At 45.1% G+C, this 22,091-nt stretch overlaps 1 protein-coding gene across 4 annotated transcripts in view; it reads right to left on the bottom strand.

Annotated features, from left to right (window-relative positions):
• The window catches only part of LOC146869886 (vesicle-fusing ATPase), a 1,522,848-nt gene that overhangs the window by 991,272 nt on the left and 509,485 nt on the right, over positions 1-22,091 (bottom strand). For all 4 annotated transcript variants that reach the window (XM_085623863.1, XM_085623829.1, XM_085623831.1 and 1 more), the window contains one exon: positions 8,972-9,047. In XM_085623863.1, coding sequence (XP_085479989.1) covers positions 8,972-9,047 — 76 coding nt within the window. The remainder of the gene's footprint in view (positions 1-8,971; positions 9,048-22,091) is intronic.

The following is a 22,091-nucleotide window of genomic DNA, read 5'->3' as shown; positions in this document are numbered from 1 at the left end:
ACCAGCTGGATACATGACACCATCATCCCCATCATCTTGCTCACTGACCTCACTGTCAGAGCTCGCCCCTTCTGGTAGAGACGCGTCTCCTTCAGTAGGGCCTCTGTTCTCCTGTCGCTGGGCACCACTGTGCTGTTCTGCGTGTTGATTTTGCTCCCAGGAAAATCTTCACCTGCTCCGGTTCCATCGATGACTTCCCCCAGTGTATCGAGAACCCCAGGTTCGTCAGAGTGTCTGTCACGCGTGTTGCGTGTCTCTCGCACTTCTCGCGTGTGTTTGCCTTGACCAGCCAGTCGTCTAGGTAGGGGTATACATGGATCCCCTGCCTTCGTAGGTGGGCCGCGACCGCCGACAGGCATTTTGTAAAAACCCTTGGCGCCGATTTTAGCCCGAAGGCCAGGGTTGTGAACTGGTAGTGTTCCTGGTCGATGTTGAACCTTAGAAGGCCCTTGTGCCTTCTGTTTATTGGAATGTGTAGGTAGGCATCCTTGAGGTCCACGGTGACCATGAAGTCCCCGTCCCTTATTTGGGGAAGCACCTCCTGCAGCAAAGTCATTTTGAACTTCTGCGTTCTGATGAACTTGTTTAGGTATCTCAGGTCCAGGATGGGTCTGACGTTTCCGTCTACTTTCGGGACCACGAAATAGTTTGAGTAGACCCCCTTGTTGCGTTCTCTGAACGGCACTGCCTCTATGGCTCTTTTTTCTAGTAGTTTCAGGGTTTCTTCTCTGAGTAGGGCCAGTTCTTGAGCCGATCTCGGTCTTCCCCTTGGTCTTCTGTTTGGAGGTCTTCTCTCCAAATCCACGCAGTATCCATATTGCATGACGTTCAGTATCCACTTGTCTGCGGTTATACGCCGCCACTCCTGAAGGTAGAACCTCAGCCTTCCGCCTACTGGTGTTGGATGCTCGTAGGCTTTTGATTCTTCTCTCCCCCTTGATGTTACTGTATTGCGCCTCACCCTTGGGGGCATGTCGAGGGTAGGCGTCCTCCTGCGTGCTGAGTCACTTTGATGAGGGTTGGTCACTCCCTCTCCTCCTCTGGCCACGTCCGTTCCCTCTCCCGCGAAAGGACTGGCCCCGAGGCTGGTACTGCCAGTTTTGCTTCTGTTGACCTTGTTGTCCGTGACTATCACCCTGCTGACCCTGCTGGAACGCCTGGTGCGACGCTCCCTGCTGGCTTCCTCCCCGACCGTAGGGTCTCCTAGAGGGATTGCCTCTCCTCATCCCCCTTAGCTGTAGGGCCCCCATGGACCTCGCCGTTTCGTTTTCTTTTTTCAGCTGGGTGAGCTTCTCGTCTACTGTTGCTCCGAACAGTGTCTCTCCGTTGAAGGGGGTGCTAAGGATGTTCTGCACCTCCGGTTTGAATCCCGAGATTCTTAGCCATGCATGTCTTCTCTCGGTGACCCCTATGGCCATTAGTCTTGCCGAAGTCTCTGCCCCGTCCAGCGCCGTCTTTATACAAGAGTTGGCAATGTTTTTACCTTCTTCCACCAGGTGGGAGGCTCTTTGGCGGTATTCTTCGGGGAGGTGTTTTACTAGCTCCCCCATCTCGTCCCAGTGCTGGTACTGGTGCCTATTGAGAAGTGCATTGGAATTCGCCATGCGCCAGTGCATTGCGGCGTTCCTTTCGACCTTTCTTCCCGTGAGGTCTATCCTTTTGCTTTCTTTATCTGGTGGTGGTTGCCCCGACGTTGCAGGCACGTTGGCCCTTCTCCTGGCCGTGGAAGCTATGATGGGAGTCGGCCGTGATACTACCCTTGATGTAAGGGGGGGTCCAGAGAAGAGTGTTTATACTTCTTCTCCGTCCTGGGCGTGATCGAACGGCAGGTCGCTGGTTCTTTAAAGGCCTCTCTCCCCTGATTCATCACACTTTGTAGCATGGGAAGGAATTGGCTCCTCGTCTGGATGGGGAGCAGGGTCTCGAGGAGGAAATCTGCTTTCGGCCTCTCCTCGTCCAGCTTCACGCCGAAGGCCGCCGCTGCGTTCCTGACCACCATATTGTACACTCCGATGTCGTCGGGTGGAGAAGGCCTCGAAGGGTACGTGTCCACGGGCTCCTCGGTGTCGAGATCCTGCCATTCGACGTCGTGGCTGGTTGATGGCGCCGAGCTGTAGAACGACTGCTGGTCTTCTTCCTCGGGTTCGCCTTCATAATAGGTCTCGTCTTCCTCTTCGAGATCTCTCGCCAGCCCCTCGGTGTCGAATTCGTCCTCGATTTCGACGACGTTCGTCAGTGGAGCCGTTGGAATTTTGTATTCCTTCATCTTGGCGTCGAACTCCTTCTTCCTCTGAAGGATGTTCTCCATTTCGGCCTCGAGCCGCCTCTTCTTCTTCTCCATCTCGGAGATGCTTTCGGCGTCGACCGCGGGCCTCTTCGATGGAACTTGCGTCGACGTCGACCTATCCTTCTGCGTCGAGCGCCCCGTTTCATGGGTTGTCTTCGACGAACCTTGCCTTTCGGAGTCTTTCGGCACCAGGGAGTCCTTCTCGAAGGATCCGCTCGGCGTCTTTTCCATGTTCCCGCCCTTGGTCGTCGAAGCTTTCGGCGCCGGGGCTCCCTTCGTGGACTTTGACTCAGATTTCTTCGAGTCACCCTCGGGTTTTCGAGGCACCTTCGTGTGTTTTGAGCTCGACGATTCTCTTACCTCGTCTTCGTTTTTCTTGTCGGTCTCTACGACCGTGAAGTTTTCTGGTCCCTCGGCGACGTTGTCCTCGCCTTACCCTTGCCATCCATGCTGGCGTTGGCTCTTCGCTGACGTTCTCTCACCCGGAGCGTCTTCGGCGCAAAGGCTGAGCAGGCGTTGCAGTCCTTGCTCTGGTGGTCGACCAGTAGGCAGAGGTTGCAGATCGGATGCTGGTCCTTCTGCGCGAACTTGTGGTGGCAGTTAGGGCAGAACTTGAATGGCGTCTTGTCCATTGCGCTCAGGGCCTCTGAGTGCGCATTCTCCAAGGGCGTCGAAGAAAAAGAGTGGAAAACTTCCTTCTTCGCGCACCTGACGTGAAATATTCCTTTCCTGTGATATCTTCGTAGTTATTTATCGACGAAACTCGCTTTACCTTCATCTTCCTTCGATTGTATCTCTGGAGCTTCCCGATGACGATCCAGACCCAACGGCGGAAAAAATAATCTGAAGATGGCGCCCCAAAAGTGGGACTTCCACAGGAAGCACGACGACGTCACGGGAGGTGCACCAAATGGTGGATCGTCGCCGCCCACCTGGGCTACAGAGAAAAAAAAAAAAAAAACAAAGAAAAGACTACGAATCCGGACCCAACCACAAGATCGCGGAATAATGCACAGCATAGTGAATCCAGAAAGATTCATGCTGCAAAACTCTAGTTTTGCCTCCGTCTCCCTCGTTCCGGTCTCTGTCCCTCTGTCTCCCTCTGCCCCACTAGATCAGGCTCTCTGCATGCTTGACCGTTTTCATCAAATCTACCCCAGTATCTGCGGGCACACCAGTGCCTTCTGGGCACAAGTTGACCCTGAATCTGCAAGGAAAGCAGTCTCGGCCCCTATGGAAAGCTTGAGGGAAAGGGCGTTAGGACTCATCCAATCACAAGTCGATAGCCCCTCAGTGATTATAGTGTCAGACTTTGCTTACGAAAGATAAAGAACATCACATCAATTCGAATTTTCGGGCCCCCGGTTTTGAAGACAGAATTGCAGCACTGGCCCATATGTGCAAAGCTGCTAGGTCACTGGGCTATACCTGAGGTCTGTGTTCTGTTCCGGTTAGCACATGCATGCCTGCACAGCATCTGTGCTCCAACGCGAGAAGGGCTTAGCTTTCTTCCAGTGAGCACATGCATAAATGCACAGCATCTGTGCTTAAAAGCGGCAGGATCTTTGCTCAGTTCGTTAGTACATGCATGCCTGCACAGCATCTGTGCTCCAACGCGGCGAGGTCCGTGCTCTGTTAGGGTTAGCACATGCACGCCTGCAGAGCATCTGTGTTCCTTCACAGCGAGGGTCTGCGCTCTGTCGCGGTTAGCACATGCATACCTGCACGGCATATGTGCTCCAACGCAGCAAGGCCTGTGTTCTGTTCTGGTTAGCACATGCATGCCTGCACAGCATCTGTGCTCCAACACGGGGAGATCCTTGCTCTGTTAGGGTTAGCACATGCATACCTGCACAGCATCTGTGCTCCAACGCGGTGAGGTCCTTGCTCTGTTCCAGTGAGCACATGCATGCATGCACAGCATCTGTGCTCCAACGCGGTGAGGTCCTTGCTCTGTTAGTGTTACCACATGCATACCTTCAGAGCATCTGTGCTCCAACGCGGTGAGGTCCTTGCTCTGTTCCAGTGAGCACATGCATGCATGCACAGCATCTGTGCTCCAACGCGGTGAGGTCTTTGCTCTGTTCCAGTTAGCACATGCATACCTGCACAGCATCTGTGCTCAAACAATGGGAGTTCCTTGCTCTGTTAGGGTTAGCACATGCACGCCTGCACAGCATCTGTGCTCCAACAAGGCGAGATCTTTGCTCTGTTCCGGTTAGATCATGCAACGCAAAGGGAACGCCCACAAGGTGTCTGACAGTTCCTGATGCTTTAATATTCATCAAGCAGGATCTGTTCAGCAAGTCTGTGGAAATGGCAGCAAATGCAAGGATGGAGGTCGGAAGGGAACAGTAGAGTTTCTTCTATGCCTTCACTTCACAACAGAATGCAGGGGTCTGGGAGGTTATTCGATCAATCAATCTGTACTTGTATAGAGCGGCTTATCACCCGTGAGGGTATCCAGGCACTGGGTTGCTGGGTTTAGTCAATGAGTCAGATCTTGAGTTTCTTCCTGAAATGTGTCAGTGAGGGTGATGTTCGGATGTGGAAGGGGAGAGCGTCCTCCGCTGTGGCTATGGCAGATGGGTGATGTCTGTGCAAGAGCTAGGTAGGCAGAGCAAAGGTTTCTGGATGGTTGGTGGAATTCAGGCGGTGGTTCATGTATGCTGGACCTTGGTCATGGAGGGCTTTGTAGGCGTGTGCCAGCAGCTTTAATTGGCATCTTTTCTGAATGGGAAGTCAGTGGAGGTTTCTCAGGTGCTGGGTGATGGGGGTCTGTTTTGGCATGGTGAAGATCAGCCTGGCCTCTGAATTCTGTATCATCTGGAGCCTTCTCATGAGCTCAATAGTGGTTGCTGTGTACCGTGCATTGCCATAGTCCAGACGGTTGGCGATTAGGGTTGAATGAGTGTTTTCCTGATGCTTGCGGTGAACCATTCGAAGATTCTTCGGTGCATGCGGAGTGTGTGGAAACCAGGTTGAGGAGACAGTGTTGATCTGTCGTTTCATGGTGAGTTTGCTGCCCATAATGATGCCAAGGTTGCGGGTGTGGTTCTTTTGTGTGGGGGTGGGTCCGAGGTCCAAATGACACCAGGTTTCGTTCCAAAGGGAGCTATGATTGCCTAAGATACGTATTTCGGTCTTGTCCGTATTGAGCTTCAGGCAGTTGTCCATCGAGGCTGCAACATTCTTCATGCAGTTGTGGAAGTTGGTCTTCGTTGTAGTGGGATCTGCTGAAAGCGAGAAGATGAGCTGGGTTTTAGCAGCATAGGCTAGGATGTTGATGTCATGTGCTCAGACGATGTCGGCTAGTGGAGTCATGTAGATGTTGAAGAGGGTGGGTTCGGGGAGGAACCTTGGAGGACACCACACATGGTGCTCTTGGTTTGCTAGTTGAAAGTGAAAGGGTGTAGGCGGATTCTCTGCATGCATCCCGTGAGGAATGATGTTATTCATCTGAGTGCGTCTCCTTTGATTCTGATCTGGTGCAGACTTTTGAGGAGTGTGGCGTGGGAGACTATGTTGAAGGCAGCGGAAGGTGATCAAGGTGGATCAGGGCAGCCGATTCTCCTCTGTCGAAAAGGGTGCGGATGTCGCCTGTGGCGGCGATCAGGGTGGTGTTGGTGCTGTGTTAGGCTCTGAAACCTGTTCAGGAGGGGTCTAGAAGGTTGTTTCTCTCCAGGTGTTCGGTAAGCTAACAGTTGATGGTCTTCTCCAGGACTTTGGCAGGAAATGAGAACAGCGAGATGGGGGATAGTTCTGGATATCGCTGGGGTCTGCGGAGGGTTTTTTGAGGAGAGGTGTGACCTCAGCGTGTTTCCATTTGTTGGGAAAGGTGGCTGTGGTGATGGATGCGTTGAGGATGGTGGTGAGTTGGTGGCTGATCTCATCGTTTCCTAGGTTTAAGAGGCAGTGGGGGCATGGGTCGGTGGGTGCTCCTGAGTGGATGGACTTCATTATGGATGTGGTGTCCGGTGTGTTGAGCTGTTCCCATGTGGTGAGATGGTGGTTGGGAGAGGCTTCCGGAGGAGTGGCAAGGCTGATGAGATCAGTGGGTTGGGGGTCAAAATTCCTGTAGATGGTGGATATGTTGTTGTGGAAGTGATATGCCAGAGCATCAGAGTTCCTGTGAGGGAGGAATAGAGTTCTCAGTTCCCTGCTCTGCCATGATGCAGGCAGCCACCATACTCACAGAGGAAGTAGTCGGCCATGGACAACTTCGTTTTACAAAGGATAAACGATTGCTCAACGGAGTCTATGCTTTGCGACTCCAAGAGCTGTCAAGTAGTATTGTTTCATTTAGTTGAGAGCTACAAAGTAAGCGGGTAGACATTCTTTAACAGGCCCATAGGCTTGCAACTAGCAATCCACTTTTGTACATTGAAAATTGCCACTTCACATCCACAAAGACAATTGCACTGCACAGCACTGCTTTTGTAAAAACAAAATATCTCCAGTACAGGTACTCCAGTCTCTAGAAGACATATGTGATTTAAAGCTAACCCTTACACTTATCCTTAACCCACACCTACCATTTCAGAACCCTCTGACTGACTAGATTTCTAACTCTACCAGTACTACCCTCTACAAGCATCTCAGGACAACAGCAGGTCACGGCACTGGCATATCACCACCATCCGGACTTTCTAAACTACAATGTGAGGCCAAATCACCTTCATCTACCTGCCAAATACATAATTCAAAACTAAAGAAACACGGTCTTTCAGTAGACTTCCCCCAACACCTATGGACCTCTGCCACTCTACCAGGTTTCAGCAAGACGCTCAAGATCTGGCTATTCAACTGAACCATTGGGTCTCTGCCGGTGTCTGTATACCCTCACGGGTGACAAGCAGCACTCTACAAATTGAGTGATTGATCGATTGATTGATTGAAGCTCAAAAACGGACATAGCCAGAAGTAAGAAGCGTGGTGGCGTACGGTTCAGAAGTACCTCACTATCATAAATAGCATGTACGCTCAAGGGATTTCACGTTGATGGTTTTATCCCCTCTGATTCATTATCCATTGCCTTTGCCAGAAAAGACTACCAACAAAATGGAGCAGGCTCCACTAGCACCAACCTACCAGTTCAGAGTCAGACAGATCCAATAATCTCTAACTAAGCTAGACATTTATACCACCTTGCACCATCTCCAAAGGAATGTGTTTTCAGTTAATGACCACCTTACAACTATGGTAGAACACTCCAGCAAAAAGAAGCTTAAACTTTAAAATGGGGCCATATGAATGACCTAGAAACTCACAATCTACTGTTATAAATAAAGTGCCATGTTGCTGGGTTAAAAGAAACATGGCGCAGTGCCAACACCCTTTCTTCCAGCAGGATTCAAAATAATAATCTACTCTGAGGGGGGTGTGGCGTGCAGTTATTTAATGCACCATCAACCCAAAAACATTTACTGATGCAGTGATCCACCTTCTTCCATGATAGAAGTGGGTGAATTCCTAAAAGCGCCCATCATCTACAAATATTAGCGAAGAAACCCTCAGATTGCAGATGACTTCAAACTGCAGGTTAACTGACAGGTGCTGAGCTTCCATCAGGTGGGTGGTGGGATGAATACGGTGGTAGCACACTGGATCTAGTACTTCTACATAAAATAAACTAAACTTCCAACATGTCCGTGCGATCACAGTTCCAACCAGACTACTCCTCATTCCCATCCCCTTTCCAACCTGATTCATAATCTTTACCCCATAAATGTCACCCACTACAACTCATCTAATCCATAACAAATTTCTAGTAAAGTAATGAAAAGTAATGAGAAGCAACCAAAAGCTCAAGCACACAGACTCAGACATCCTCACATCCCACACCCTGTGGTAACATCCATATCCCAATGTTTTAAATTCACTGGACAAGCTTAAACCACTCAAATCGAAAGGGCCAAAGGAATCATATTCACCAAGAAATAGAGAGGTGGCTGAGCTGAAAGGAACAAGCCACATTCTTCAGAGCCAAAGCTCAACTGAATGGCCAGTGTAAAAAAGATCCACTGCAGGATACAGTGGGACTACAAGGTACTGAAGAAATTCAGAAAAGACTAACTAAAACTAATTTTGAGGCCTTAAAGCAAACAGGGGAATTCTCAACATCTATCAGGAGGTGCCAAAACTGGACACTTACAATTCTCAACTATATGACCCAACAGCGCTGCGAGAATCATCTGGCATTTTTCGAGCCAATATGAATCAAAATGCATTATTCTGTCTCTTTTACCTCAGAACCTCCATTTCCTCAGTTTTAGGTCATCCTCTTCAGTCCTCCCTTTCAGCGTTCTACCACATGACCAATGAGATGTTGAAACTAGCCTAGAAATCTGACATTTCTAACCGGTCTACGGAGCATGTCGTGTGCCTCAAGAAGTTTCTCCTTTTTAGAAGTCTCACTCTTGAGTAATGCCCCCCCCCCCTCCAACAGATCTGTCCATTACCACAGAAAGACACCATCCTGCCTCCTCTGAAGAACCCAACTGCTAGTCAAAAGGTGTTGGATAACTACCGGTCTAACTCCAACCTACGCCACCAAAGTAAAACATTGGGAAAACAGGTCAAAAGAATCAAGACATCGAAAGCTGCTGTAATTCTGACCATCTACAGATCTATAAATGGTAACGGGGCTAAGAAAGGATTTTCCAAAAGCCCCGCAATACTTACCAATTAAGGTGAGGGAAGAGCTGTCTATCTTTTCAAACACAACTTGGCTGTTTCCAACGACAAGGCCTGCTTCAATCTGGAAAAGCAAGAAAAGCAATCAACAATGTAGCTTGGGTCTCTGTCATAGGCTCCTTTGTCACCACATAGTCTAGCACAACAGTAGTGCAAACAAAAGCACCAGGTCAGACCTAAAACACTACTACTGGGCTGTCTCTCTCTTTCTCTCTCTCTCTCTCCTACACATGCTCTCAAATCTCTATAAACACTACTAATTACACCTCTGCAAAACGTCAAAGCACTGCTCTTCACAGGTATGGGATTTCTTTTCCAGACAGGGTGTTCACGCAGGCCAGACCCATGACACATGTAACATTTTTATAATAAGCACTACTTGCTTTCGGGAATACTATTCTTCACATACTCTGATCGCCTTACAACAATATTCCTTCAAGCATCCCATTTCACAGACACAGCTTAAAGTCTTAGAAGAGAGCAATAACACAAAACCTGTGAATGACTTAAAAAGCAGTTCTAAATAGAATTTTTCACTGACATCAGCATATTTCTTGCAACTCAGTTCCTCTGACCTTGGATACTCCTATGCACTTCTTACTGCACAAATACATCAACGTTTTCTTTCTGCAAGAGGATTTGCTCCTGTGTGATCCACTGTCAGTCCTCAACAACATGATCCAGCGCACAAAATAAAGAAATTTAAATACCAGGAAACATAGTGAATGTACGCAGTTCATTAAGCCAATTTGATTAATAATCAATGGCATTCTAGCCATTTCTGGCTATTTGTCTCTTTTTGCTCTGAGTAAAACGTTACCCCCAATACCATCACATCATATTCTGTTTGCTAAAAAGACACATTGACTTTCAAGCACATTAGCTGTAGGACTTTTGACCCTTCTTCAGGGTCACACCAGATTTGTTGCCTTTTGCTTGACTTTATATGTTTGCTGGCTGTACAACACTGTTCACCTTACCTCTGCTGACCAGTCATAAAATGCCTGTACTCCCCCTTTCAACATGGGGAAATTGGCATACCTGTAATTGGCATATCTAAAAGTCCTAGTATATGGTACAAATTGTACCAGGGCCTGTATGTTAACTGTCACTAGTGGACTGCAGCACCCATTGTGCCACACACTATATTGGCAGTGCAAACATTTCTTCAGGCCTAACTGCAAAGTTCGACCTGTCAAAATAACTCCTATCGACAGGTCAAAACCTTCCTTTAAAATATTTATAATTCACCTAGTAAGGTAGGATGCACGGTATTTAAAATAGGACATGTAGTATTTTAATGTTAAACATGCCTCAACAGTGACAAAGCTGAAAAATCTATTTTCACTGTTGCAAGGCTGGCTGTTACATAACTGCTGGGTTACATTATTACAACTAATACTGCTAATTTTGGTTTGAAAACAGCTAGATAAGTAATTCGATATTTTTAATACCGTAAAAATCCCATTAACGGTGAAGCTGAATTTATGATAAATATTACCGAAAATTATTTTAAGAAAGTTATCTTGTCCCTGCCTAACGTCTCTGAGGGCCCATTTGCACTTGTTCTTCCACTTCTGTAATCAGCATTTGATTGTGTGTCAATGGGTGTGAAATGCTTTCCTGGAGCAAATAAGGTGATATGAATGGGCAGAAATGACCTCTCCGAACCTGAAAAAATATGCAAGGTGGAGCTGTGAGCATCTTTTTAGTTATTACATTGCCAAATCCTGCTTGATATGTCTGCAAATGTTTTACATATAACCCTTTGGGTGCACTTAAAGCTGCCTGAGCCCGAACTGGCTTAACACCAGTTCTGCCACTCATCACACCCTTCTGGGATGGACCCCACATCCTTAGCTGTGAGGGTTAACCACCCTTGATCAGAAGACAATAGTCTGCTTGGAGCCCAGGAAGAACAGCGTGGTGTTAACTACTGGCTGCAAAGCAAGCATTAGGTATCTGGAAGTAGACAGGAATACCTGGCAGAACAAAGGACAGACTTGGCATTTCTTTTCAACTGGATCTAGCAATGAGGCCTGCTTCTAATGATTCACAGAACCTTCTTAGAAGGTCTTGCCCTCGTCACAATGGGAGACAGAACCTGTTTGAACCCAGTCCGATTGGAGGAGAGTTAAACTAAATAGGGAAGTGTCTATCAGTAGAAGACAGACATGCCTGGCAGAAAAAAGGACCTGCCTTTTTAAAACAAGGCCTCGGAAGTATTTTTGCAGTAAGGAGAATAGCAAGTGCTGCTAAAGGAGGTGAGCACAGAGAGATAAAGTAGCCAGGGTTGGGCAGCTGAATTTCTCCAATCAGTAGCTATTGCACAGTTAAGACTGGCACCTCACCACCAAGTCGTCAGAACATTACTGTACCTGGGATGACTATCCCTAAAGAAGGCTATATGGAAGAAAGACAATGCCTGACTGCTCCTGGAAGAAGAGGACTCAAGTAACTTGAGCACTTGCTAGCATATAGGGACTATAACTGCTCTCCAATAGTCAAGTAGTTGGCCACCTATTTGTCTGCTTCAAGGACACAAAAAGCAGAAGGACCCCTGACTCTTAGAGAGCCCAGCTTATCACAGAGGACTAGACACTGAAGGATAACTGGTTGGAGATAAATCGGGAGGAGCTACAGGTTGCAGTATTGACTAGAAGAAACGGGAACTGGAGAAAAATAGGCCTATATAGTCCTATTTTTCACCTCTGGAGGACCAGGATATAGTGTTTGGGGTTTGCCAGCGAGTTTGCATAAAATGCAGACAAGAATACCTTGTTTGTCTTGCTTTGAGCTTTTTGCCTTACTGAAAGCTAGTTCAGCAGGACCTCACTGTAAAGGTATCTGGCCCCATGGAGCCTTGGGCAGCCACAGTTTCCAGTCTTGCCCTGCTGGAGGATGCTGTGAACCAAAATAGTTACTTAGAGCCTTATTTTTTTGGGTTAGATCAAAATGTAGCATATGTCCTGTCCCCCATATCACAAGTGCCATAGACTCTAATGCACTTGTAGTAGAGCTGATGGGACTTCGGTAGCGTTTTCAGACAGGGTATCTGATCCACCAAACTCTAAATAAGGCCCAAAGTACGAAAGTTAAATCTTAGATTGGGGCAAGACAGCAAATCTGTTCAACATGCAAAGCAACCTCAATGACTATGAAATCTAGCTATGCTTCCCTCTGAGTTACTGGTGCCAAAACAAATGGATTCAGCAGGAGTTCGACAACGAGGCATCAGACTTCAAAGGACCCTTGCCAGCCTCCGTCCTGGACTATACACTGCTGAAGGATTTTGCCTGACTTAAGAGTCCATAGGGTAAATCTTATCAGAGGGATCTGCATGGGGTATCCAACAATGAAGTCAGCCTGAAATTGCATCTCAGTCCGGTCAACCGAAAACTCCTGTTTTTCAATGGTTCTTTCCTTTTTCTAAGTAGCTTTTGCCTTAAACAAATTTTAAAAACATCTTCGGTTTCACTGACCCAATTTATATTTTTCTAAATTGATGTTGTTTTCTTGACTTAACAATTGTTGGTACTGCTTGAACTTAAAATGTATTCTTCTGGGGACTGCTTGATTTTTGCACCAGTTACAAGGGGTTAGGCAGAGATTCTCTAAATATGATGTTTTAGCCTAGCAAGGCTGTGTACGTTAAGTTGGGAGAGTTTACCCTCTGTCTAAATTAATAACTCCATTTCTGGCCCTCTTCCAACCAAATCCTAAAGTCAGCTTGCTTTCAACAAACATCATGGCTCAATCCATGGGCATAGCGGTCAAAATATCGCATTCATGCTTGGATGCATTGCAGAAACTTCTCCGGAGATATACAAGCCACACTTACGGACATGCCATTCAACGGCAAATGGCTATGGGTGCAAAAAGTTTGACTCCTCCCGGGAAAGCTTCTAAAATAAGAAAGTTAGGGCTTTCTTGTTAAAACTCGCATCTCCTGTGAGGCAGTGTCACAACCAGCTCAGGAAGACTAGAGGTTATTCCAGAGCACAATGGTCCCAAAAGAGACACCCTTCTCACGAATATGGGCCCCCCAACAAATGTACAACTTCTTTTTGGAGAGGCGTGATCTAATTCGACTCATTATCAAGAGCAGATCTAGTCCCTGACGTAATTCTCTGGCTTTAAGGCCTCAAAATCTCTCCGAGTCCACAAACATCCTTAAGCCACATTTCCGGTGGAGAGACGGGTCCACCATTCTTCCACCAACTGGGAGACGACGATAAGGAATCTGAGTAATCCTGCTAATCCATGAGGGCTACACCCTACCTTTTTTATACCATTCTCCAGATTGACCTCTTTCCTCCAAGAAGTTCACTCTAGCACATACCACTAATTTGGAAGCAGATATTCTTGCCCTGCTCTAAAAAGGGGCCATACAGGTGGCTCCTCTAGAGGACAGGCGCATTGGATTATATGCCATTCAGTTATTGGTTACCAAGAAGGATGAAGGTCTGAGAACAACTCTCGAACTCTGCTTTTTTGAACTTCTCATTCTACAGGACATTAAGTGGTCCCTGAGCAAAGTTCTGCTGGCCCTCAAGGCGGGTGATTTGATGGCACTCGTGGAATTACAGGATACCTATTTTGATCCACCAATTCTCCAAACCCACAGACATTTTCAGAGGTTTAGAATGGGGTACCCTGTACTATCGGTACCTGGTGCTACAGTTTGAATTGAGGACCGCTCTACCAGACTACTTTGTAGTTGTTCTTGCAGACCACAACTTTACCTCACAGTAACCCCTCATGAGGTGTAACCAATTCCACAAGAGCGGTTTATGGATTTTATGCCGCAGTTATCTTGTCACACATTTTCTCCCTACGATGTGCTTTTCTTTAAGTTTGAAGAGATCATTGTCACACATCGATCCATTCAATGCACAGTTGCACCACGCTTTGCACGCCCCCAGGGCACTTTGGAATTACAGAAGGGGCCGCAGACGCTTGTGTGTCCCCTTCTGTAATACTTAAAGCACAAACACACATTCAGCGCTTCCTCAAGAGGGCATTTCCTCTTTTGCATGGGGGTGTGGCCCCATGCAAATGAGGGAATCCCTTTGAATCTGCGCCCATGTCATATTGCGGGCACGGGCACAGAGGCAAAGAAGCTCTCAGGAGGCGCACAAACAGTGCGCCACCTAAAAGGTGGCGCACTATCAGTGCGCCCCCTAATTACAGCCTTCTAGTGGAACCCCCCAGACATCTCCTTGCAGGTGGGTGCAGTCACTTAAGGACCTGCCTGCAAGGGAATCTCTAATCCCCTTTAAAAGTGCAGGCGGGTTGCCGCCTGCACTGTGAAAACATGGAGCAGCTTTAAAGCAGCTGCTCTGCTTTTCAAATGAATGCACTGCTCCCAGGGTAGTTTGCAGCTGCGCTGGGGGCAGCGCATTTACCATAATGTCGCATTTTCCTGGTTAGCGTGGGCCACCTTTTGAAAGGTGCACCCAGCGATAACTAGGAAAATGTGCCGTATGTGGAAAGAAAATGAGTTACTTATCTGTAACTACGGTTCTCCAGTATTGGTATGTTTCATAGATTCACATGCTTGAATCCTCCCCGCCGTCGTAGTGGGAGTCCCATGGTATCATTATTAAAGCAGTAGATAATACTAACATAGGCTACAATGCAATGAACAGTCACTGCAATAGCCTGTCTACTTTCTTTTGTAAAAAAGGGCTAAACTTAAACAACAACCAATAAGGTGACAGCACCCTGTAGAACACTCCCAAGAGAGGCTGAGTTCCTCAGATTTTCAAGCACAAGTGTGAAACTATATACTTTAGGAAATAAGGGAAGCCTCTCGGGAGGAGGATGGGTTGCATGTGAATCTATGCAAGATACCAATCTTGGAGAGCCGTAGTTACAGGTAATTAACACATTTTCCTCTCCAGTATTGGATCTTCCATCGATTCACATGCTTGAATCATAGCAGATTGCAGTTATATAGACAAATATGCATAGAAACAAAAATCAAATACCATTAGAGGAAGGTGGGTAACAATACACACACATATATATATATATATGCGCACACAAAGAGAAAGATTGTCCATGCACTCAGAAAGATCCAAGCTTGTGGTTAATTACACACACATAATGAGTTTCAAAAGCAGAGGCTCTTTGTGTGCGCATCTGAACTCGTCGGCTTGCACCGCCGACATACCGTGCCAACTGCCTCGGGCCACGTTTCTTGTAAGGAGTACATATATATATTTATTTTCAGGGCTACGAGTGCAGTACATTAACAACTACCCACTGTGGATTTGATTTATGTAGGGAAATGACAACGATATCACTATGAATGGATCAATGTAGAACTCTGTCTACCAGCATGCAACTGTTACTCACGCCCATTCGGGCGGAACTTAAAAGCTGCGCAGCTGCGCAGAGAACATTGTTGCTGTCCCCCAAAGATGCCTGCACCAGTGAAAAAGGGAGATGTACTCCCGAAACGCGTATGGATTTAAAGGCTTGAAAATTTGGTGTTGTTATGCACGCAGTTGTGACCTTGTGAAAATCGCTAATAAATGGCAAAAGATGCGAAGTGTGAGGCGCCTCAATGCTGGGAGCAGCTTTTCATTTGGAGATATATATATATATACACACACACACACACACACACACACACACACACACACACACACACACACACACACACATATATATTACCTACTGGCGGTCGCGAGTAGGTAGTTATAGTTAGGACCTATTTTCCATAGGAAATCCGCAACATTCTATTCCCAATAAGTCTGGCGCCGGTTGACGAATCTTCACAAGATTTTCCAATCTTTTGGCCAGCTCCGGTCCGCTCCTATCCTGAAAGTTTTGTGGTGATTCGTCAAGCGGGGGCTGAGAAAAAAGGGGGGCCCCAAAACGCGTTTTCCCCATGCAATTTCCCATAGGACCTGTTGACGCAGCTACAGCCCGAACTGCTTAACGGAATTACACCAAATTTGGCAGAAAGGTAGACCTTGGTTCAGAGTCATGCCTTTTGCTTAAATGGTGTAAATCCGTTCAGTAGTTCCTGAGAAAATCAAAAGTAAAATCACATATATATCTGGGCAGAGCCTAACCACACATCTCATCGTGAGATCTGATTGGCTGTCAGCACTTCATCCAAGAAGTGTTGGTAGCCATCTTGGGACCAATATACATGAAAGCACCTCATTAAAAAGCATTGCAGTTAATAGAAGGTTTTAAGACTTTAGTTACATTATAAATCATTTGTGGATGGTACCATACTAATTTTAGGAATTGTGGTATGTTCTAAGGTGATTTTACCATGTGAAAAAGCCTTCTGCTGGGATATCATGAATCATGGTTGAGAAAACTATTTTCACATGCTTTCCCCACAGAGGTTTGGAAGGTGATCTATAAGCTAAACTGAGAGCATATTTTCTGTAAATTCACATTATCTTTCTCAGTCATGTGAGAATGAAGTCTGACATTCTCACTAAAACATGTACATCCAACAAGGGCAGAGACTGTCAGTTGATTCCTTTGTGTTCTACTGCAGCTTCCCAGAGTGTTCCAAAGAACAACTAGAGCACTAACAGTCCTACTTATGACAAACGTGTGGCACACCTGAAGCCATCTTGATTGGAATAAAGTGGTATCTCTTAAAACATTTAATTGAAAAAAGAACAAAATGAGGGGGTTCATTTTGCCACAGAATGTATGATTAGTGCTGCAGAAAGAAAAATTAGGGCACATTTTGAGTGACTTCTCAAATCCTCTTCCATTTCATTAAAGAATTCTGACATGCAGACTGAAACATGCACTTTCAATACCAGCAGCAGACTTCCCTGGTGAGCAGTAGCTTTTACTACAGTGATCTAATGAGCAACTAGAGTGCTAACATTCTGAATTTATGGCAAATGTGTGACACATCTGAATGCCTTCTTCATTGAATCAAAGTAAAAAACTGACGGTATGCCTACTGAGGAGACTGTAGTAAATGAGGAAATTAGGAAACTTCATAACAAGTCTCCCAAGATGGCCACCAGAGACAAAAGAGCCCAAATGTAGCACAAATATCACCGAGATGTAGCCCAAGTATAGCCCAATGACAGAAATCCCAGAGTGTTTTAAAGAACAACTAGAGCGCCAACAGTCTTACTTATGACAAAAGTATGGCACACCTGAAGCCATCTTGATTGGAATAAAGTGGTAACATTTAAAACATTTAATTTGCAAAGGAACAAAATGAGGGGGTTCATTTTGCCATAGAAATTATGATTAGTGCTGCAGAAAGAAAAATTAGGGCACATTTTGACTTCTCAAATCCTCTTCCATTTCATTAAAGAATTCTGACATGCAGACTGAAACATGCACTTTGAATACCAGCAGCAGACTTCCCTGGTGAGCAGTAGCTTTACTACAGTGATCTAATGAGGAACTAGAGTGCTACCATTCAGAATTTATGGCAAATGTGTCACATCTGAATGCCTTCTTGATGGAACCAAAGTAAACAAGCATTGAAAATGCAATAGGTCTCGCCCTTGTTTAAGTTAAAGCAATTCTGTTTGCAATTAGGTGGCTTTTTAGCTTTGCTTTTATTAGTGTTTTTCAAAATTTCATGTACATAACATGCCTATATGTATATGTATGCATGCATTTATATTTGTATTTATATAGATATGCAGATTATATATATGTTTATATATGTATGTATGTATATATATATATATATACACATACATATATATAAATGCATATGCATATATGTGCATATGTGTGCGTGTAGAGAGAGGTAGAGGTGTAGAGGTAGAGACGTAGAGGTAGAGAGGTAGAGAGTAGTAGAGAGAGAGTTAGAGAGAGGTAGAGAGTAGAGCATGAGTAGTAGAGAGTAGAGAGAGAGTAGTAGAGAGTAGTAGAGAGTAGTAGAGAGTAGTAGAGAGAGTAGAGAGAGTAGCAGAGAGTGAGTAGGAGAGAGTAGTAGAGTGAGTAGGAGAGAGTAGTAGAGTGAGTAGGAGAGAGTGAGAAGTAAAGAGTGAGTAGTAGAGTGAGTAGTAGAGTGAGAAGTAAAGAGTGAGTAGTAGAGTGAGTAGTAGAGTGAGTAGTAGAGTGAGTAGTAGAGTGAGTAGTAGAGTGAGTAGTAGAGTGAGTAGTAGAGTGAGTAGTAGAGTGAGTAGTAGAGTGAGTAGTAGAGTAGTAGAGAGTGAGTATTAGAGAGTGAGTATTAGAGAGTGAGTATTAGAGAGTGAGTATTAGAGAGTGAGTATTAGAGAGTGAGTATTAGAGAGTGAGTATTAGAGAGTGAGTATTAGAGAGTGAGTATTAGAGAGTGAGTATTAGAGTGAGTATTAGAGTGAGTATTAGAGTGAGTATTAGAGAGTGAGTAGTGGAGACTGAGTAGTAGAGAGTAGTAAAGAGTGAGTAGTAGAGAGTAGTAGAGAGAGTAGTAGAGAGAGTAGTAGAGAGTAGTAGAGAGAGAGTAGTAGAGAGAGAGTAGTAGAGAGTGAGTAGTAGAGAGTGAGTAGTAGAGAGTGAGTAGTAGAGTGAGTAGTAGAGAGTATTAAAGAGTGAGAAGTAGAGAGTACTAAAGAGTGAGTAGTAGAGAGTGAGTAGTAGAGAGTGAGTAGTAGAGAGTGAGTATTAGAGAGTGAGTATTAGAGAGTAGTAAAGAGTGAGGAGTAGTAGGGAGTAGTAGGTAGAGTAGTAGTGAGTAGTAGAGAGTAGTAGAGTGAGTAGTAGAGAGTAGTAGAGAGAGTAGTAGAGAGTAGGAGAGTGAGTAGTAGAGAGTGAGTAGTAGAGAGTGAGTAGTAGAGAGTGAGTAGTAGAGAGTGAGTAGTAGAGAGTGAGTAGTAGAGTGAGTAGTAGTAGAGAGTGAGTAGTAGAGAGTGAGTAGTAGAGAGTGAGTAGTAGAGAGAGTAGTAGAGATTAGTAGAGAGTAGTAAAGTAGTAGAGAGTGAGTAGTAGAGAGTGAGTAGTAGAGAGAGTAGTAGAGAGTGAGTAGTGCAGAGTGAGTAGTGCAGAGTGAGTAGTGGAGAGTGAGTAGTGGAGAGTGAGTAGTGGAGAGTGAGTAGTGGAGAGTGAGTAGTGGAGAGTGAGTAGTGGAGAGTGAGTAGTGGAGAGTGAGTAGTGGAGAGTGAGTAGTAGAGTAGTGGAGAGTGAGTAGTAGAGTAGTAGAGAGTGAGTAGTAGAGTGAGTAGTAGAGTGTGTAGTAGAGATAGAGTAGTAGAGAGAGTAGTAGAGAGTGAGTAGTAGAGTAGTAGAGAGTGAGTAGTAGAGAGTAGTAGAGAGTAGTAGAGAGTAGTAGAGAGTGAGTAGTAGAGAGTAGTAGAGAGTAGTAGAGAGTAGTAGAGAGTGAGTAGTAGAGAGTAGTAGAGAGTGAGTAGCAGCGAGAGTAGCAGCGAGAGTAGTAGAGAGTGAGTAGTAGAGAGTAGTAGAGAGTGAGTAGTAGAGAGTGAGTAGTAGAGAGAGTAGTAGAGAGTGAGTAGTAGAGAGTGAGTAGTAGAGAGTGAGTAGTAGAGAGTGAGTAGTAGAGAGTAGTAGAGAGTGAGTAGTAGAGAGTTAGTAGAGAGTGAGTAGTAGAGAGTGAGTAGTAGAGTGAGTAGTAGAGTAGTAAAGAGTGAGTGGTAGAGAGTGAGTAGTAGAGTGAGTAGTAGAGTAGTAGAGAGTAGTAGAGAGTAGTAGAGAGTAGTAGAGAGTAGTAGAGTGAGTAGTAGAGTGAGTAGTAGAGAGAGTAGCAGAGTAGTAGAGAGTGAGTGGTAGAGAGTAGTAGAGAGAGTAGTAGAGAGAGTAGTAGAGTGAGTAGTTGAGAGTGAGTGGTAGAGAGTGAGTGGTAGAGAGTGAGTGGTAGAGAGTGAGTGGTAGAGAGTGAGTGGTAGAGAGTAGTAGAGAGTAGTAGAGTGAGTAGTAGAGTGAGTAGTAGAGAGTGAGTAGTTTAATTTAAAAGGAACACAATGAGGAGGTTAATTTTGCCATAAAAATTATGATTAGTGCGGAAAAAAGAAAATTAGGGCACATTTTGAGTGACTTCTCAAATACTCTTCTATTTCATTAAAGAAATCTGACATGCAGACAAACCTGCACTTTCAATACCAGCAGCAGACTTCCCTGGTGTGCAGTAGCTTTACTACAGTGATCTAATAAGCAACTAGAGTGCTAACATTCCGAATTTATGGCAAATGTGTGACACATCTGAATGCCTTCTTGATGGAGTGAAAGTAACAAAACGTGAAAGTATTTCCTACTGAGGAGACTGTTGTAAATGAGGAAATTAGGAAACTTCAAAACAAATAAGTCTCCCAAGATGGCCACCAGAGACAAAAGAGCCCAAATGTAACACAAATATCCCCGAGATGTAGCCCAAGTATAGCCCAATGACAGAATGTCCCAGAGTGTTTTAAAGAACAACTAGAGCGCTAACAGTCTTACTTATGACAAAAGTATGGCACACCTGAAGCCATCTTGATTGGAATAAAGTGGTAACACTTAAAACATTTAATTTGCAAAGGAACAAAATGAGGGGGTTCATTTTGCCATAGAAATATTAGTGCTGCAGAAAGAAAGATTAGGGCACATTTCAACTTCTCAAATCCTCTTCCATTTCATTAAAAAATTCTGACATGCAGACTGAAACATGCACTTTGAATACCAGCAGCAGACTTCCCTGGTGAGCAGTAGCTTTACTACAGTGATCTAATGAGCAACTAGAGTGCTCACATTCAGAATTTATGGAAAATGTATGACACATCTGAACGCCTTTTTGATGGAATCAAAGTAAACAAGCATTGAAAATGCAATAGTTCTGGCCCTCGTTTAAGTTAAAGCAATTCTGTTTGTAATTAGGTGGCTTTTTAGCTTTGCTTGTATTAGAGTTTTCAAACTTTCATGTACATACCATGCATATGTATGCATATATGTATATGTTTGCATGCATTTATATTTATATAGATATTCAGATTATATTTATGTTTATATATGTGTGTGTGTGTGTGTATATATATATATATACACACACACACATACATATATATAAATGCATATGCATATATATGCATATATATATATATGTGTGCATGTACAGAGAGGTAGAGAGGTAGAGGTGTATAGGTAGAGGTGTAGAGGTAGAGAGTAGTTGCGAGAGAGTTAGAGAGAGGTAGAGAGGTGGAGAGCGAGTAATAGAGTAGAGTGAGTAGTAGAGAGTAGTAGAGAAAGTATCAGAGAGTGAGTAGTAGAGAGAGTAGTAGAGAGAGTAGTAGAGAGAGTAGTAGAGAGAGTAGTAGAGAGAGTAGTAGAGTGAGTAGTAGAGAGTAGTGTAGAGTGAGTAGCAGAGAGAGAGTATTAGAGAGTAGTAGAGAGTGAGTAGCAGAGTGAGTAGGAGAGAGTAGTAGAGAGAGTAGTAGAGAGAGTAGTGTAGAGAGAGTAGTAGAGAGAGTAGTAGATAGTAGAGAGTGAGTAGTAAAGAGTAGTAGAGAGTGAGTAGTAGAGAGTGAGTAGTAGAGAGTGAGTAGTAGAGAGTGAGTAGTAGAGAGTGAGTAGTAGAGAGTGAGTAGTAGAGAGAGTGTAGTAGAGAGTGAGTAGTAGAGAGTAGTAGAGAGTAGTAGAGAGAGTAGTAGAGAGTAGTAGAGAGAGTAGTAGAGAGAGTAGTAGAGAGAGTAGTAGAGAGAGTAGTAGAGAGAGTAGTAGAGAGAGTAGTAGAGTGAGTAGTAGAGTGAGTAGTAGAGTGAGTAGTAGAGTGAGTAGTAGAGTGAGTAGTAGAGTGAGTAATGGAGAGTGAGCAGTAGAGAGTGAGCAGTAGAGAGTGAGTAGTAGAGAGTGAGTAGTAGAGAGTAGTAGAGAGTGAGTAGTAGAGAGAGTAGTAGAGTAGTAGAGAGAGTAGTAGAGTAGTAGAGAGTGAGTGGTAGAGAGTAGGAGAGAGTAGTAGAGTGAGTAGGAGAGAATAGTAGAGAGTGAGTAGTAGAGCATAGTAGAGTAGTAGAGAGTGAGTAGTAGAGAGCGAGTAGTGGAGAGCGAGTAGTGGAGAGCGAGTAGTGGAGAGCGAGTAGTGGAGAGCGAGTAGTGGAGAGCGAGTAGTGGAGAGCGAGTAGTGGAGAGTGAATAGTAGAGAGAGTAGTAGAGAGTGAATAGTAGAGAGAGTAGTAGA

This window comes from Triturus cristatus, chromosome 1_1 (assembly GCF_964204655.1).
Source record: "Triturus cristatus chromosome 1_1, aTriCri1.1, whole genome shotgun sequence".
NCBI lineage: Eukaryota > Metazoa > Chordata > Amphibia > Caudata > Salamandridae > Triturus > Triturus cristatus.
Note: the sequence above shows the minus strand (reverse complement) of the source record. Positions and strands in the feature narration are given on the sequence as shown.